Source organism: Carettochelys insculpta, chromosome 3, assembly GCF_033958435.1.
Source record: "Carettochelys insculpta isolate YL-2023 chromosome 3, ASM3395843v1, whole genome shotgun sequence".
In the NCBI taxonomy this organism is placed as follows: Eukaryota; Metazoa; Chordata; order Testudines; family Carettochelyidae; genus Carettochelys; species Carettochelys insculpta.
Window position 1 is genome coordinate 42,837,400 of NC_134139.1, and position 18,321 is coordinate 42,855,720.

General features: G+C 45.5%; 1 protein-coding gene across 11 annotated transcripts in view; it reads left to right on the plus strand.

Annotated features, from left to right (window-relative positions):
• CDC42EP3 (CDC42 effector protein 3) overlaps positions 1 to 18,321 on the plus strand; it is a 60,214-nt gene that overhangs the window by 37,393 nt on the left and 4,500 nt on the right. For 4 of the 11 annotated variants that reach the window (XM_074989694.1, XM_074989693.1, XM_074989691.1 and 1 more), the window contains one exon: positions 1,465 to 3,437. In XM_074989694.1, the coding sequence (XP_074845795.1) occupies positions 1,745 to 2,515 (771 nt within the window). In that variant the 5' untranslated portion in view covers positions 1,465 to 1,744 and the 3' untranslated portion in view covers positions 2,516 to 3,437. Of the gene's footprint in view, positions 1 to 1,464; positions 3,438 to 12,211; positions 12,334 to 16,142; positions 16,464 to 18,321 lie in introns of those variants that run through there. The other 7 variants (XR_012644933.1, XR_012644930.1, XR_012644934.1 and 4 more) reach the window with 5 other exon arrangements.

Consider the following 18,321-nt stretch of genomic DNA (forward strand, 5'->3'; position numbering starts at 1 on the left):
ATGTTACCTGTAAACTGTGTGCTTGGGCAGCTACGCAGGAGAAATTTAAATGCTGCCTTGCATTGTTTTTTGCCATTGGTGGTGCTCATTGGCATGTGCGTTAGTGCATATAACAATGTATTGTGCACACAGATGGAAAAATTAGCAGGACCATTGGTCATAATGGGCCTTGGAAGTGAGAAACAGGTGGCCGATATTTCATATGATGGTGAAAGAAGCTCGTGGAGGGATAGGAAGATAACTCTTCCTGTGCATGTTTCACTGGCTCAGACATTTTAACTATTCACTTAGAATGCACAACCATAAAAACTAAGGCACTGAGTAGTAAGTCAAAAGATAGATCTTGCAGAGGGCTGACTTTCAAGCTAGGCTAGTCTTAGTTGTGTGGTTTGGCACCAACAGAGGAGAAGTACCATAATTGTACTCATTCCTGGATGAATACTAGCTGCTGTTAATTGTGAATGTAAAATCTTGCCTGTAAAAATTGAAGGACTAGTTTCAAAATGAACTCCAAAAAGCCAAGAAATAGTGAGTTTGACCACCTTGCACACAAATGTTTCTGTTCTTAAAATATTACCTTTTTAATTCAAGCCAGGCTGCAAGTTGCATTGCTGTTAGAACCTTGAACCCACTCAATTGGAATCAGAGTTTAACCTAGGTATGGGAGGGATAGGTCACCCTTTTGGCACTTCCACATGACCTGTGACTTGTTTAAACCTTACAGTCTTGGAATGACTTTTTTTAAAATTATTATAATGGCAACTACAGTTAAGGCTGAGGTCAGCGTTTCCATGGTAAGAGATCTTTAGTTGCATGTAACTTCTAAACATTTAGACCTTTCAGGAAAGCAAAAGAGGGCTTAGAATAAGTTTATTTAGAAGGACTTCTTCCCATTTTGGTGGGTGGTGGGAGACATTTAAGCCAATGAGAGAGATGTGCTTAATGCTCTTGGAAATCAGAGGTTTATTAAGATGCTTCAGTATGGCTGTGGGTATGTTTTTTTTTTTTGTTTGGGGGTGGGGGACCCATATGAGTAACACTGATCTACCTAAAGTCTAATATATGAAGGCATCTATTAAAATGTGAGGATTTTGTTTAGAAAATGAGTAGTATTTGTTTTTTAAAATGTCAGTGCAGAAACATTTGAATGTTAGTGCTACCTCTCCAATTTGAAAATTAGAAAGTTATTAAGGTTACCAAGCAAACTGTGGTCAGCAACCCTGTGTAAGGAACTGACTTCAAAAAAACTAAAGTCAGAGTTCAGGTAACCCTTCTATCCTGCTTAATGAAGGCAAGCAACATCATAAAGCTAATCTGCAAGCTGGAACTTTCTGTACCATTACTGATAGGGGGTTTTGTTGTGCTTGTGTGTGTTGTCCCATTCTTCCCCGCCCCCCCTCCCCCCCCACAAAAAAAAAAAAACTATGGAGAGTAAGCTAATAACATGCTTTATTTCCCATGCAGGTTTTCTTAGGTTTTGGAAGTAAGAGTCCCTGATCACTAGCTAGCTTCCTGAGCTGCTTTATTCTTGGAAGGCATTTAAACTTGGAAGTTACTGAAATTCTGTAGCTTTTTGAATTCACATATTCTCTGTGCCAGAAGAAAGGGACCTTCTATAGGAGCAGCATCCGGGTCAATAATGTGATAAAGATAACGCTCAAGTCCTGCTGCAGAAAAATTCACTGTCTCGTAAGTGGCTTTTTCTTCTCTTACCAAACAGACCACCTCAAAATCGGCAAACAAAATGCCAGCTAAGACACCCATCTACCTGAAAGCAGCCAATAACAAGAAAGGAAAGAAATTCAAATTAAGGGATATTTTGTCTCCCGATATGATCAGTCCACCACTTGGAGACTTTCGCCACACTATACATATTGGAAAAGAGGGACAACATGATGTTTTTGGGGACATCTCATTTTTGCAAGGAAATTATGAGTTGTTACCTGGGAATGAGGGATCATCAAAAGTTGGCCAATTTGGCCACAATGAATTTTTAAGGGCAAACAGCACTTCTGACTCCATGTTTACAGAAACCCCTTCACCAGTGCTCAAAAACGCCATCTCACTTCCTGCCATCGGTGGTTCTCAAGCCCTTATGTTGCCCTTATTGTCACCAGTGACATTTAATTCAAAGCGGGACTCTTTTGGCCAATCAAAAAATCAACGGTTCAGCTGTGAGCCAGTGATGGAAGAAAAATTGCAGGAGAAAAGCAAACAGTTGGAGAATGGGGAAATGTACAAAGATGACATCCTATGGGAGCCAGATGGTTCTGTGTTAAGTTATACTAACGGCAGAGAGAGTCATTCATCCAGCCTTTCTGAACAGTGCACGGATTGGCAAACAGTTGACTTACTTGATGACAACAGTCATCTTTCATGTGAACTAACCAAGGCCAAGACTAAGTCCGAAGAATCCCTTTCAGATCTTGCAGGTTCATTACTTTCATTGCAACTTGACCTTGGACCCTCGCTTCTGGATGAGGTCCTCAATGTAATGGACAAAAATAAATCCTAGGACTGGTACTTTTTTGCCTCTTTGGGGGTGGGGGAGAGGGCCTGAAGTGTGTGTATATAAAAAGATCAACTGTATTTGCAATTGTTTGGGTTTTCTAAAAATAACCTTGAAAATATTTTTTTATGTTTCTCATGGGGGTTTTTAATATGGTAAACACATTGTAGCAAGAGGATAAATTGTAATAAGTGTTCAGCAACTTTTAAAAGACTTTCAGATACAATTATTAGTGATCAAAAACTGTAACTGTTTGAGGATACTATTGCAATCATTAGCTTAATTGACATTCAGACTAGTGACTTAAAAGGTGAAGAGTAAATAACTATCTCAACATTGCTTTACATGTAGGACTGTTTTAATTAGTAGTATTTTTTTTTAGCCACACTGTAACTAGGTCTTCAATGTTAAACTATTGCTCTCTTCAAAGAAGAACCACTTGGGGTTATTCAGTTTAAATATGGGCCAATGCCTCATGTGCTTTTAACTCACCATATACTAGTGTAGTCCAGTTAAGCATCTGGCCCTAGATCTATAGCTCATAAACCATCTGCTGTCAACACAAATAACACCAAGCAAGTATTCCTGTATTTAAATTATTTTAAGTTAAATATCTGTGCTTATTTGGCTTTTTCCTGCCGAGTCTACATTTACAGGTAGAGTATCAAAGTAGTTGCTTGAATTCATTAGTGGTCCTCTGTGAACCATAATTTTTTTGAGTGGGGGGGGGGGAGTGTTTAGCCTTTTTCCTTAATTTACTGCCAACAGCATGGATTAATTTACTTGCAATTGATAGCTTTTAAAGAAGGCACTAACTACTCACAAAGTGTAAAGAGACTGTGCTGCAACATTTTGGGAAATGTGGATCCCTTAGTAGAATACATAAATTGCATAGATACTCTGTGCATACAATAAAGTGTGTAAATTCCCCTCTGTTGGTTTTTTTCTTTTTTAAATACATAGCTCTTGCATGAAATATGGGGCATGGGTTTTTGGCTTGCCAATATATTCCTGGGGAGTCTGCCAATCCAGGTGAACTGATAATCTGAGGGTTGGTTTGTTTGTAAATAAATTAGTTTGATGTAGGAGCCAGCCCCATTAGGCTCTCCAAAGTTAAAGGAAGGTTGACCTTTTACTAAAACTTCTGATACATAACAGGGTGTGGTGGTGTGTTTTTTAAAACTGTGGCGATGGCTTTTTTGGTGCTGGCACTTTTCTCCAGCACATATGGACACAGGTGTTAAGGCTCTTATGGGGAAGATTCCTTCAGGCCAGACACAACCTTCAAGTTTCTTAAGGGCCTCATTGCAAGCCCCCTGTAGGGGGTTGAAGTGGGGGTGGGGGGTCAAAGACGGCGGTAGCTGGTAGTGCTACAAGGGTTCTGATTTGCAATAATGGACATTATGTGAGAGAGACCCAAACTTTGCAAATAAAACTAACTTTTATTGGATAAATGGTTCCTCTCCTCCTGCTCCTACCATGCTTGTGTTGGGTTGCCGGGGGGAGACCAGGACAAAGAGCATCATGGTATGTTTAGCTGCTCCCCTCAGAAAATGGTGCCTTGCCCCTGTGATCCTGGCTGTGAGGGAGGGGCCTGTGTCAAGGAGGGTGAAGAAAGAGCCCAAATAAAGCAACGCCTGAAGAAGCCAAGAGAAACTGCAGCAAGGGGCGGGAAAGAGCAGACTGGCTGCTGCTTGTAGGGGCCCTGGGATTGAGCATGGAGTAATAGTGAGCTCCAGTGGCAGGAGGCACAAGTTGTGCAGTGGGACAAGTGTCTGCCTGAGATGGATGGCCTAATGAGACAGTGGTACCCAAGTGAGGGAGAACTATGGTATCCTGATACATGCAGAGAGGGACAGAAGCTACCACTCTCATGGAAGAGGGAGTCAGACATGAAAGGCAATACCAGCTGTAGGGATTAAGAGAAGGTGACCTAAAGAGGAGTAAATCCCGTCACAGGAAGGGAGAGGGGGAATATGCACCCAGCAGCAGAGGTGGCAAATCCCTGGGTGGAGGAAGGGAGGCTGTGGTGGCATGACCATATTGAGGAAGAATATCTCTCCTGTGATACAAAAAGAGTAAAAATCCTGACCTCAAAGTTAATGTGAGTTTGCCAGAGGCTTCAATAAATCCAGACTTTCTGCTGCTTTAGAACCAACCCCAGGCATAGGTATCAGTGCCCCCCGTGGACTACAGCTGGCGCATCACTTGGGGGGGGGGGGAAATAGTGGGTGCTCAGCACACCCCCTTCCAGAATCTCCCTTTCCTTACAATGCCTCCTATTCTGTGGCTGGCCCTGCCTCTCAGCACTTAACAGCCTGCCACAGAACTAGTTCTTGAGGGTGGGAAGAAGTGAAAGGAGGGCTGTAGGGAAAGGATGGACCAGAGCACAAACATCTTCCCCTTGTCCCCCACCAGCTGACTGGAAACTTGGTGCCTATGACTTCAGGCATATATGGTATCAGTCTCTCAGGAAATAATGAGAGCCCAGGAATACTACAAATACTTATCACTCTCAAAAAGGCCAGTAAGCCTGGCTACTAGTTCCAAATATGCTGCAAGTTTTGTGTTAGAAACAGTTCTCCCTTCCACCCCTACCCTTTACCAGTCTGTTACTGAATCTATATTGCTTCCTTAGCAAAGGTATTGAAATGACCCCTTTACCATAGTAACTGAGCCCTTGATGATCTTCACTTCTCCTCCTAGCACCCCTGTGGAGTGGGGCAGTGCTAGCCTCATTTTTACAGAGGCCCTGAAAGGCTACGTAACATGCTTAAGGTCACATGGGAGGTCTGTTGGAGCAAGGGGTTGATCTTTGAGCTTGCAAATCCTAGGGCTAGTGCTCTAACCACAGGCATCCTTCCTGTCCCATCACACCCAGGCTGGGGAAAGTTATTCCAGGCTGCATACAGAGACTCTCCCATTTTTTACATGGCAGTATAGGGAGGAGAAAAGGCAGTTTGGTCTTTCTTCTTCGAGTGGTTCCCGTGGGTGCTCCACAGTAGGTGTCGGGCTCGCCCCGGCGCCTCAGATCAGAAAATTTTTAGCAGTCTCCATCAGGTCGCGCATGCACCGATGCGCACCGGTCCTTCGCGCACCTTCGGTCACATGCGTGATCCGGGCCCCGCCAATTCCTTCTCAACTGCCAACGGCTGCAGACAGATTCAACTCCAGCTCCAACGCCTGAGAAAGATAAAACTATCTTTTAATTTTGTTAATCTTGTTAATAGTTATTAGTTTGATAGTTTAGTTAGCATTGTTAAAGTTGTTCCATTAAATGTAGATGAAGCATAAAAAAAAAAAAAGGGAGAGAGAGAAGAATGGAGGCGGCTGCCTTAGGCGGTCTGCTATCCTAAAAGCCGTGAACGTTATCTTTTTTCCAGGACTGATTAGCTGGTAAATGCCCTATTAACATTCAAAGACTTAAACGCCCGGGCCGAGATGTCCTCGCCGGGGTTTAAGAATTGTGCATCGTGCCACGAGGCCATGCCTGCCTCAGATGGGCATAGCAAGTGCATTCATTGCCTCGGGGAGACCCACGTTCCACAAAAGTGTCCTCACTGCTCCAAGCTCATGGCCAGAGCCAGAAAGGACAGGGAGATGAGGCTGAAAATGATTTTATTTGATAAGGCCCTCCAACCTAAACCATCGGAGAAGCCCCATAAAGAAGGGCCCTCAAGGTCGCACAAGAGGAGGGCGGCTTCCCTAACCTCCTCTGTACAAAAGAAAAGGAAGCTTTCTCCGCCTCAATCCTTGCCGGTAACACCTGTGAGCAGGACGAGCAGAGCACAGGGCTCTGACCTGTGGGCTGCTGAAAGCGGGATGACTGTAGCGCACACAGCTGCGCCGGGGCCTCCGACCATTAAGCAGTTGGCATGGGGGGCGCCGCAGGCGCTGGAATCGGTGGCACTGCCTCCCACAGCACCGAGCCCTGCGGCACTGATGGCACCAGAGCAGGGGTGCCCGGCATGGGACCCAACGGTGCTGGAGGAAGCTACCCACGCGGTGCCGTGCACAGGGGCACCGAACGCGGCACCCACAACGGCGCTGAGGTCCCCGGCACGGGAGGGGGCGGCGCCTGCTTCGCAGGGACGGGGAAAAGTAAAGGCCAAAACCCAGCACCGCAGTCCATCCTCGGAGGCCACCGCGTTGCCGTTATCGCCTAGCTCTCCCCCAGAAATACATCGGGCAGCAACTCCAATGGCCTGCTTCAGGCCTCGGTCCCCGTTCCTTCAACCACCATCCACCTGGCTCAGACAACCTTCACCAATCTCCAGTAGGGACCCCTATGAATACTATCACAGAGCATCTCCGCCACTGTCAGCGTCATCACAGAGGTCACGCTCGTCTGGACCCCATGCGTACGTTTTCCGATCGTGGTCCAGATCCCCATCACCGGGCCCTTGCCCCTGCTGTTATGGCCGTTCCTACCATACTGAACACCAGCACAGGGGGTCCAGGTCCAGGGGTAGATCCCCACCCACACCTCGCCAACACCCCTTCACACAGTCTCACTACGTGAGAAGAACACAGCCTTCCCAGGCGGACATTGGTCCACAGGCCCTGGACCTCCCCTCTGAATCCTCAAAAGAGCAAGCATATGAACAAATCCAGGAATTAGAGGAGGTATATCATAGCGACACCTCTTTGTCCTCCCCAGGTGAGGGGATTGTCCCCGGGGATATTTCCCCCCCCCGGACGACCTTAGGCAATTCCAAGAACTATTCAAGAGAGTAGCACAAACACAGGACATTCACATAGCGGAGGTGCAGGAGAAACATCATAAACTCCTGAAAAATTTAAGACCCCCGGTTTCATCTAAGATCGCTATCCCACTAGATGAAGCGATTATGGAATCAGCCACCAACATATGGCAGACCCTAGCCTCCACCCCTCCCACAAATAAGAGGGTGGATAAGAAATACTTTGTTCCAGCTAAGGGCATGGAATTCCTGTTTAGCCACCCCCAACCAAATTCTCTGGTAGTCAAATCATCACAGCAGAGATCCAAGACACCCCAATATAAATCAGGAGGGTCAAAAAAAAGACGCGAGGAAATTAGACACGTTCGGTAGGAAGGTCCATTCCTCCTCTACCTGACTACTCAGAATGGCAAACTATGCAGCACACCTGTCAAACCACAAATTCGACAATTATTCCCGACTTACTTCCCTCATTGATTTCCTTCCAGAGAATAAGAAACCAGTGCTGAAAGCAATCGTGCAAGAGGGCTACGCAGCCTCATGAACAGGAGTCCAGATTGCCCTGGATGTGGCAGACACGGCAGCACGCTCCACAGCCACAGTAGTGGTAATACGTAGGGAATTGTGGCTCCAGACGTCCAGCATTCCCAGAGATCTGCAAACAAAAATCGTAGACCTTCCATTTGATAAACAGAAGTTATTCGCAGATTCAACTGACTCGGTCCTACACTCCAGCAAGGACTTGAGAACCACTCTTAGGACCCTGGGCATATATACTCCTCCGTACAGGAGGAAGAAGTTTTACCCCCAGCAAAGGCACTACGCTTATCAACCTCAGCATACACAATACCAACGGAGCTATGACCAAGGGCGCCACCACCAGCAGCAACAGTATAGGGCCCCCAGATGACGCCCCCAGCAGGGTCGCGCACCCTCGGGGCAAGCCCTGAGACAGCAAGTTTGTCGGGTATGTCAAGGACTGCAATATCAACACCATCCTTCAATGCCAATCCCAGCACATGTTCCATCATCGGCTCAAACCGTTCTACTCTCAATGGCAAAACATCACCACAGACAAATGGGTACTGGAGATTATAGCCACGGGATACACGATTCCCTTCCAATCACTACCTCCACCGAAACTGCCCACCTAGCCCTTCTTCAAGGACCCCTCCCACGAGACAAGGTTAAAACAGGAGGTAGACCATCTCACGTTCATAGGGGCGGTGGAGAGAGTTCCGGAACAATTCCAAAGGAAAGGGTTCTACTCACGGTACTTCCTAACAGAGAAGAAGACAGGAGGCTGGAGGCCAATCCTGGACCTACGGGCCCTCAACCGACATCTGCGCAAACAGCGTTTCAGGATGACTGCAATTGCCTCCATACTTACGGCATTGGACGATGGAGACTGGTTTGCAGCCCTCGACTTGCAGGACGCGTATTTTCATATAACTATTCACCCGGCACGCAGATGTTTCCTTCGCTTCACAGTAGGCAGGGAGCACTTCCAATACAGAGTTCTTCTGTTCAGTCTCTCTTCGGCGCCCAGAGTGTTCACCAAAACACTGGTGGTAGTATCAGCTTACCTACACAGACAGGGTGTGTTCATTTTTCCATACCTGGATGACTGCCTACTGAAAGGGGCCTCAAAGGCAGAGGTCCTACGCAGGATACATGTCACTACGAACACATTCACCTAGTTGGGCCTAGTTATCAACCTCTCGAAATCAAAGACCGAGCCTACACAGAATATAGAGTTCATAGGGGCACGCATAGACTCTACTACATCGAGTATACTTGCCGAGGCCCATTTCCGCACCATCAAATCCCTGGTACAAGTGATGACGTACAGCCACACAGTGCCAATCCTAAGATGTCTACAACTGTTGGGGCACATGGCGACCACCACGTTCGTGGTACAGAATGCCAGGCTGCATATGCGGGGCCTGCAGCATTGGCTGGCGAGCGTTTACAAACCAATAGTCCATACCATCCACAGGGCAGTATCGCCCACAGCGGAGGTGCGCAGGTCACTGGAATGGTGGGCAGATCCCAAGAATTTACTAGTAGGGGTGCCCTTCCACCAACCACAAATCATGATTTTTCTTATGACAGACACATCCCACATAGGATGGGGAGCACCCATTGGCAACAAAGTAACTCAGGGGCTATGGTCCCCCGCGGAAAAGACATTGCACATAAACATACTAGAACTCAGAGCAGTGTTCAATGCGTGCAGACGTTTTCAGAAATACCTGCATGGCAAAGTAGTCGGGATAAATACTGACAACACCACCAGCAAGTTTTATATCAACCGGCAAGGAGGGGCCAGATCCCGTGCGCTATGCACGGAGGCAGTCCGGTTGTGGAACTGGTGCATTGTCAACAATATAATGCTGAAAGCCTCATACCTACCCGGTGTCCACAATGTGAAGGCAGACCAGCTAAGCAGGCGATTTGCGCTCACGCACGAGTGGCAGATCCGTGCTGATCTGCTCCGACAAGTTTTCACAAATGGGGGGTTCCCCAAATCGATCTGTTTGCCACTTACAACAAAAAACAATGCCCTCAGTACTGCTCCAGAGCGGGCATAGGACAGGGATCCTTGGGGGACGCCTTCACGGTGCCATGGAAGGGCCCTCTACTCTATGCATTCCCTCCCACAACACTCATTCACAAGGTTCTAGAGAAAGCCAAAAGAGAGAGAGCATGCATAATACTGATAGTCCCAACCTGGGACCGACAGCAATGGTTTCCTCTGCTTCTGCGCATGTCATGCCGCCCGCCACTCCCCCTACCAGTAGTGCCGGACCTTCTCACGCAGGCTCAGGGGTCCATAGTGCACCCACACCCTCAAAGACTCCGCCTACAGGCGTGGCTAATCCATGGCTCAGCGCCTTAGAGAGCACATGTTCGGAGGGAGTGAAACATGTCTTGGAGTCCAGTCGAAGGACTTCCACCAGAAGGACTTATGCGCAGAAGTGGAAATGATTCATCTCCTGGTGCTCTTCCAAGCAGTTGGCTCCTCAGGGCGTCCCTATAACTGCAATTCTAGAATACCTGCTGGAGCTAAAACAAGACGGACTCTCCCTATCCTCTCTAAAGGTCCATCTTGCAGCTATATCAGCGTTTCAACATAAAGAGGAAGGGCCAACCATATTTGCCCATCCTACGGTCACATGGTTCCTAAAGGGGCTGGTAAACCTGTATCCCCTTCGGAAACCGCTGTCGTCGTCATGGAGTTTGGACTTGGTCCTCCACACGCTGTCGGGACCACCCTTTGAACCATTGGCCATGGTGCCCCTCCGGCTACTTACCCTGAAAACAACCTTCCTTCTCACCATCACATCAGCCCGCAGGGTGAGCGAACTCGCAGCAATAATGGCAACGCCACCCTGCACAGTATTCTCAAAAGAAGCGGTGATCTTACGATTACACCCGGCTTTGCTTCCAAAGGTATTCTCAGAGTTCCACATTAACGAACCAATAGTATTACCCTCATTTTATCCTAAGCCTCACAAACTCTAGCAAGAGGTGCAGCTGCACCTGCTAGACGTAAGGAGGGTGTTGGCCTTTTACATAGACAGAACTAAGCCCTTCCGGAAAACGGACAGACTCCTGGTGTCTCTCGCACCCAGGTCGAAAGGGGAAGGCCTGTCCTCACAAAGAATTTCAAATCACATCGTATCCTGCATAAGACTGTGTTATGAGCTGAGTAAGACCCCTCTGCTAGTTCCGCCCAGGGCTCACTCCACCAGAGCGATGGCAGCGTTGACGGCCTTCTTCAAAGGCATCGCATTAAAAGACATCTGCAGAGCGGCGACTTGGTCATCTTACGACACCTTTGCCAAGCATTATACCATGCACCAGGTGTTCAATGAGGATACATGCCTATCAACAGCAGTCCTATCAAGGGCAAGCTGCACATAAGCACACACCCACCTCCTTAATTGGGGTCACTGCTGTGTAGTCACCTACTGTGGAGCACCCACGAGGACCACACGAAGAAGAAAGAGAAGTTACTCACCTGTGTAGTAACGATGGTTCTTCGAGATGTGTCCCCGTGGGTGCTCTACTACCCGCCCATCCTCCCCACTTTGGAGCTCTGTTTTTCGTGTTTTTCAGAAGCATCTGGGGCGGTTGGTCAAGGAACTGGTGGGGACCGGATCGCGCATGTGACCCAAGGCGTGCAAAGGACCGGCGCACATCGGCGTATGCGCAACCCGACGGAGACTGCTAAAAATTTTCTGATCTGTGGCACCGGGGAGAGCCCGACACCTACTGTGGAGCACCCACGGGGACACATCTCGAAGAACCATCATTACTACACAGGTGAGTAACTTCTCTTTCTTCTCTGTATAACACAATGTTGCGGAAACTCTCATGACCACTGTAGGTCTAATCTTTCCACCTACCAGCTAAATCAGCAATAGTATATTTGGAAGGTACAGAAGGATTTTGAGTTTTTATAATAGGTCTGTTCTTTCTGTGTTGGGTAGCTTCACACAGAACCAGGATTTGCAACCATTCCAGAGCCTGCATTCATCAAAATAGGATTTCTTTATATAAATTAAAATTGCAAGGCAGTTGGATCATGCTCTTTAAGAATAAGTAGCCTCCTATGCTGCTTTTAAGGTAAAGTGTTTTGGTTTTTTTTCATAAAGTTGTTTTTCGTTCCAGGGAGAACTTTCAACTGGTGTTATTACTGACTTATCCTTCTACGTTTCATGTTCTTCTAATAAATCCCCTGCACATTTTGCTGAACACTCAACACATTTTTGTTTAAACAGCTATGTGCTGTGTTTAATTTGCGCCAGGGCTCAGCCCCAGCACCTCTTGGCTTGGCAGTTCAGAGCCTCAGCACCTCTGGGCTTGCAATGTCAGTTATGAAAGTAAAAAATAAAATCACTTGAGCATGAGCACTTCTTTCATTATAAATTAGGCTCTGGCTTTTTGTCTATCTTAACCATTGGTTCTTTTTATTTGACCTTGTAAACAGCTGAATGCATGACATGGCTTAGAGACACTGTCATGGAGTAGATTGATCTGAAGCTGCAACCTCGACTGCAGGCAGAAAGGATGGAAATCTCTTCAAATGCATTTCTGCAATTTAAGTAGAAGGTAAAAGAAGTTAATGGTGAAATAAGTTACCTCTTTTATAAATGTTTCTTTTTTCCAAGTTCTTCCAGCATGAAAGTTTTCCTAATAGCACATGATGGATCTGTGAACTGGCTTGTTTGCCAATTTTAGGTTTTAAAATTTACAGCACATTTTAACACCTAACTGGATTCAGATCTCGGGGACTAGAGGACATGACTTATGAGGAGAGGCTGAGAGATTTAGGTTATTTAGTCTACAGAATTAAGAGAGTGTGGGCATTTGATAGCAGCCTTCAACTACCTGAAGTGGGTTTCGAAAGAGGATGGAGAGAGGCTGTTCTCAGTGGTGACAGATGACAGAATGAGGAGCAATGGTCTCAGGCTGTGGTGAGGGAGGATATTAGACAAAAACTGTTTCACTGGGAGAGTGGTGAAGCTCTGGAATGGGTCACCTTAGGAGGTGATAGAATTCCCTTCCCTAGAGGTTTTTAAGTTCTGATGTGACAAACACCTGACTGGGATGATTTAGTTGGGATTGGCCCTGCTTTCAGCAGGGAATTGGACTTGATGACCTTCTGAGATGTCTTTCAATTCTGTGGTCTAATACAGTTTTTAAAATGTATCATTCTGTAAAATACTTTTGTTTTATGCAGCTCTGTCAGATCTCATATGACATTGTAGCAGTTGCTATATACATTGCTAGTGACGTTTGAACTCATACTGCTATATTTTAATATTTGGTACAACTTTGCCTAGGGAGGTTGTGGAACCTCCATCACTGGAAATATTTAAAAGCAGCTTAGATAAACATTTATCAGGAATGATCTAGAGGGTGCCTGGTCCTGCTGTACAAGCAGGGGACTGAACTTGACAACCTCTCAAGGTCCCTTCCAGTTATAATATTCTGTGATTCTAAATATAAAAGATCTGATACTCAATAACTCAGACCTTTGTGTAGCCTCTAACAAAAGTATAAAATGAGCATTGAGAGGTGCCATTTTTTATTTGATAAGTGGCAAAAAAAAAGGCCTCTCACAGAATGTTGTAATACAGAACCAGTCAGAGTAGCCAGAAAACTATTACTACAATGATAGATGACTCAAGGTTTGCATAACACTAGGGCTACACATATACCACAGCTGGGATCAATGAAGCCAAGATCGGTGCACTGGAGGTCAGTTTAGCAGGTCTAGGGAAGACCGATCAAATCAACTGCAGATCACTCTGCAGTCAAACCCAGTACTCTATCCCAGACAAAAAAAAAAGTAGGGGAAGTTAACAGGAGACTGTCTCCCATCAAACCTGCATGGTGTAGGTATTGCAATAAGTAGACCTTAGGAATGTCAGCTCCAGCTATGTTATTCACGTAGCTGTAGTTGCATACTTTAGCTTGCCTTACTGCAGTTATATAGGTGTACTCTAGGTTGGAAGTTAATTTTCTGTTCATAGTCCTCCTACTATTTGTATTGACAGGTGTTAGAATTGGTAGGGGTTAGAATTAGGAAGACTTACTCTAGCATGTGCTGGAAGCTTTCACTGGGTAGAAAGAATTGGATGTGACATTTAGGTTTTAAATCCAGCTGCTAGATTGATTTGAAAGCAAAGCTGCTGTATCTTTCTTGTTATTGTACACTGGTTTAGCTAACCTGAATTAATAATGCCCCCCTTTGCAGGGGGTAGGGTGGAGGGCAGGGAAGTATAGATCTAGCCAAACAATTGGCAGCTGGGTTCTGAGCTGGCCTAATAGCATAAGTCACTGCTGGAATATGTGAGTAGTAAACATTAGACAGGGGAGGTCTTTGGTGGACTACTTCTTTAAGAAGGTAGAAGGCCATCAATATGGGAAGTAGTCCTTTGACATTGCAATTATAAATAGCCCTGCTGTAAGCATAACAAACACTTGTGCTATGGATTGCAAAGCCAAATAAAGCTAAGATGATGTGAACGATGGCAGAATTGGATGTATACTAGACTTTCAGAACTGGGTCCAAGGAAAGCAATTAGCAGTCTTTTGTAAGCAAATTAATTAAATGTCTGTGACCTAACTTGCATTGTCTGCATTCATTTACTTTTCGTATGAACGTCAGATATGTTATTACATCTGTTTCCTATAAGTGTTTTCATTTTATACTTCTTAAAAAAGGGGGAAGGGGGCCTTCCTGAGTCCAAAGCCAAGGCTCTATCACTCAATCATTGCTTCTCTCTAGCTGCAATTTTAAAAGTGCCAGAAATCTTAATGTGACCCAGGTGCCCCATGCTGGCAACACATACTTACAAGTCTATACCCCAGGGCCTGGCTAGACATGCCCAGATGGGAATGTTTCCCCTGTGATCACCGTCTTCATGGTATTTCACCGAAGGGGGCCCTGTGTGGTCTCTGTCAAAAACTAAGAACTCGCAGGCTGTCATGGTTATTGACGGATGTAAGTATGGAAAATATTTTAAGAGTTATGTACCATGTAGAGTATTGTGTTCCAAAGCTGCTGGAGGCAAAATTGGTCACCTGGGGAGGGATGACTCTTAGAGCTGATTTAATCAAGAGAGAAAAATTGACATCTTTCAACCCAGCCCATCCAAGTGTTTCCAGTCCAGAAAAGGCACAGGCTTAGGCCTTTATAGATTAGCCCATAACTATGAATTCAGGAGCAGGGGGAGTCAATGGAGTGAACAAAACTCCCTGGTTTTGAAAATCAACAAAATATTTGGCACTCTGTAAAAAGAGAGAGAAAGGCACACGATGGTATCCAGTGCAGAGGTGACAATCTGCCAGCATGAGTGTCCCCTGAATAGAGGATCCTTACCAGCTCTTTCAACTATACAGGACCTGTATGGACAAACCATTAGGTGATAAAATTAGACAGGAAAGGAATGTGTTAATATGTTTGGCTTTAAAATGCATTTTGTGTGTAACCATGTGTTTCCAGTCCTTATACTTGCCTCCGTTTGAGTCTTTGTTTCATGCATTGTTAAATAACCTTCTGTAGAGTTTTAAAATAGGCACAACTACATGTGTGCTAAGAAAAGTATTGAACTGAGGTGAATTTAATTCAACAGCGGCAGAGAATATGCATCCATTGTAAGTGTCTAGAAACCGAGGGACTAGGCACTCAAGAGTAACAAAGTGGGGTGTACAGCAGCGATGAGGAAGGCTCCCTAAAAGTGGAGAGGGGCCCACTAGCATCCAAACTATAGCCCTGCCCTTCCACACCTCCTCATCCACCCTGCTTGCACCACTTCTTCCCCTGACACCCCATCTCCATGCATTCCTCTGTGCCCCCCTCTATTCCTGTCACATACCATTAAGGCAGATAAAAAGAGAGGGGGCATCCTCTATTCTGGTGTACAGTGTGCAGATAAGTTCAAGGAACCTGCGCCTGGGTGCAGGAGCAGAGCTCCATGGGGCTTTCTCTCCCCATAGCTTCAAGGCAGAACTTAAGGGCTGGGATGTACAAATTGCTAACCTGCAGCAGGAAAGAGCATGGCTTGCAGAGCCAGTAGTGGGGTGCTGATGTTGCAGGTGTTGGGTGAGTTCCCCCAATGGGCACAGACAAGGCTCCTTTGCACTATAAGCAGGTGGTAGCAGTTCATCTGTGCCACCTGAGTCACCATGAATGTATCACACTTATATGGTACTTAATGTTTCCTATTTACTTTTTTAGGTACAATAGATTATTTTCATGTCTAAAATTAAGAAAAAAACAGTCTGGATCTGCTGGTGTCAATCAGCATACTTCTGTGGAAAAACAATGGATTCTAATTTACATCAGGTGAGAGTCTTAGTGTGTACTGCCACTAAGATGCTCACTTTTGACTTTTATTTTTCTGTTTCAGAGGACATGTGAAAATTCTGTTTTAATTTCCATTTCTTGAGACTCAAAAACTTCAAGAATCATAGAATAGCTGAATTAGAAGAGATGTTCTGCAAAATCCACGGCATACAAGTGAGGTGGGGTTTTACTGCATATATTTGCCTCTGCTGCATGAATCTTACACCAATGCCCAAGAAACTGACCATACTTGAGTACCTTTTCTCCCACACCAGACTCTGGCAGATTTTTGTGAATAAGACTTTACATTGTGAAAGAACACTGAGCCAACTTCTGCCTTCAATTATTTAGAAATGAATTCCATTGAAGCCAATGGGAATTGCATGTGAGTATCTGAGAGAATCTGGCTGACTGACAAACGATGAAAACCTTGAGAGAAATCCTACTTGCGTTATTCATGCATGCATGAACACTGTACACTCCGTGGGTACATTGACATTCTGGGAATAATTACATCTAATTACAAGGAGAAACCAAATACTAAAAGGGCTCCTGGCCTTTTCTGCACAAATAAAAGGGGTGACCGTGGAGTGTCACCTCTGTAGCATTACTGCCTTCCTCTAGGCCCTGCAAAAGCCCGTCCCTAGGGAACTGAATCTGAGGTTTGAGAGCAGGATGCACTCTGAGTTGTCCCTCCTTCACCCCAAAGGCTATTAGGATGCTTTTGAACCTTCTTCCATTACCTCCGCAGGGGGGCTGTTCTGGCATATTGGATCGTGGGTAGTTATAAATTGGGCTTCTGTGGAGATATTCTGCCAAGGGGCTGCAGGCAGCACCAGCTTTTTTGTTTCATGTTTGTACAGCACCCAGCACAGTGGGGCTCCTTGGTGCTACAGAAATAGAAATAATGGAGTCCAGAGGTATGTAGGTTGATTCTCAGGTACAAGTGAGCACCAGTTGACACCGGCCATAAGGTGGGGCAAACGCACATGGCCGCGCCAAGTTTGTACTTTCCCTTGTCAGAGACTGTAACAGCTGCTGGGGATAGGAGTTCTGCTGCCCCTTCAGCACTTGGCCTGTACACTAAGGGCTGTGAATAGGGTAATTTCCCCTTGCTCCCCACTCACCATATAGAGATCCCATTATACTAAGCAAATTCCCTGACAGGCAGCTCTACCCTCAGGGAGATTATTTTCAGTTGCAATATATTTTTGTTTACTTTATCTGGTCCCTATATAATCTTTATTTTGACTGTTGCACCTTTGTCACCTGTTGTGCTGACACCTAGGTGTCGCATGGGACTTGTGAACTGGGAACACTTGGAAACAGTGAAGGGAGAGAGGGCAGAAAGAATTCACCAATTTTGTTACCACAGAATCACAGAATACTAGAATTGGAAGGAACCTGGAGAGTTCATAGAGTCCAGCCCCCTGCCCTCACGGCAGGACCAAGCACCATTTAGACCATCCCCAGCAGGTCCAACCTGCTCTTAAAAAATCTGCAATCATGGAGATTCCACAGTGTCTTTGGGAAATTTATTCCAGTGGTTAACCACCATGACAGGAAGCTTTTCCTAATGTCCAACCTAAACCTTGCTTGCTGCCATTTAACCCCGTTGCTCCTTGTTCTATACTCCAGAGGTTAAGGAGAATAATTGTTCTCCCTCCTCCCTGTAATAATCTTTTATGTACTTGAAAGTTATCATATTTCATCTCAGTGTTCGCTTTTCCAGATTAAACAAACCCAAGTCTTTTAATTTTCCCTCATAGGTCACGTTTTCTAGACCTTTAATTGCTTTTATTGCTCTTCTCTGGACCTCCTCCAATTTGTCGACTCTTTCCTGAAATTAAATGTAATGTAATGTGGCACCTAGAACTGGACACAGTACTCCACCTGAGGCCTAATCAGCACAGAGCAAAAGTCTTAATTGTTGTGTCATGCTTGCAACACACCTGTTAATACATCCCAGAATGATGTTTGCTTTTTTTGCAACAGTGTCATGCTGTCGACTCCTATTTAGCTTGTTGGTCCACTATGAACCCTAGATCCCCTTCTTCCCATTTTGTTTGTGTGAAACTGATTGTTCCTTCCTAAATGGAGTATTTTGCATTTGTCCTTATTGAACTTCATCCTATTTACCTCAGGCCATTTGTCCAGATCATGTTGAATTATAATCATATCCTCTAAAGCACTTGCAACCCTCCCCAGCTTGATATCATCTGCAAATTTTAAGTGGCCTCTAT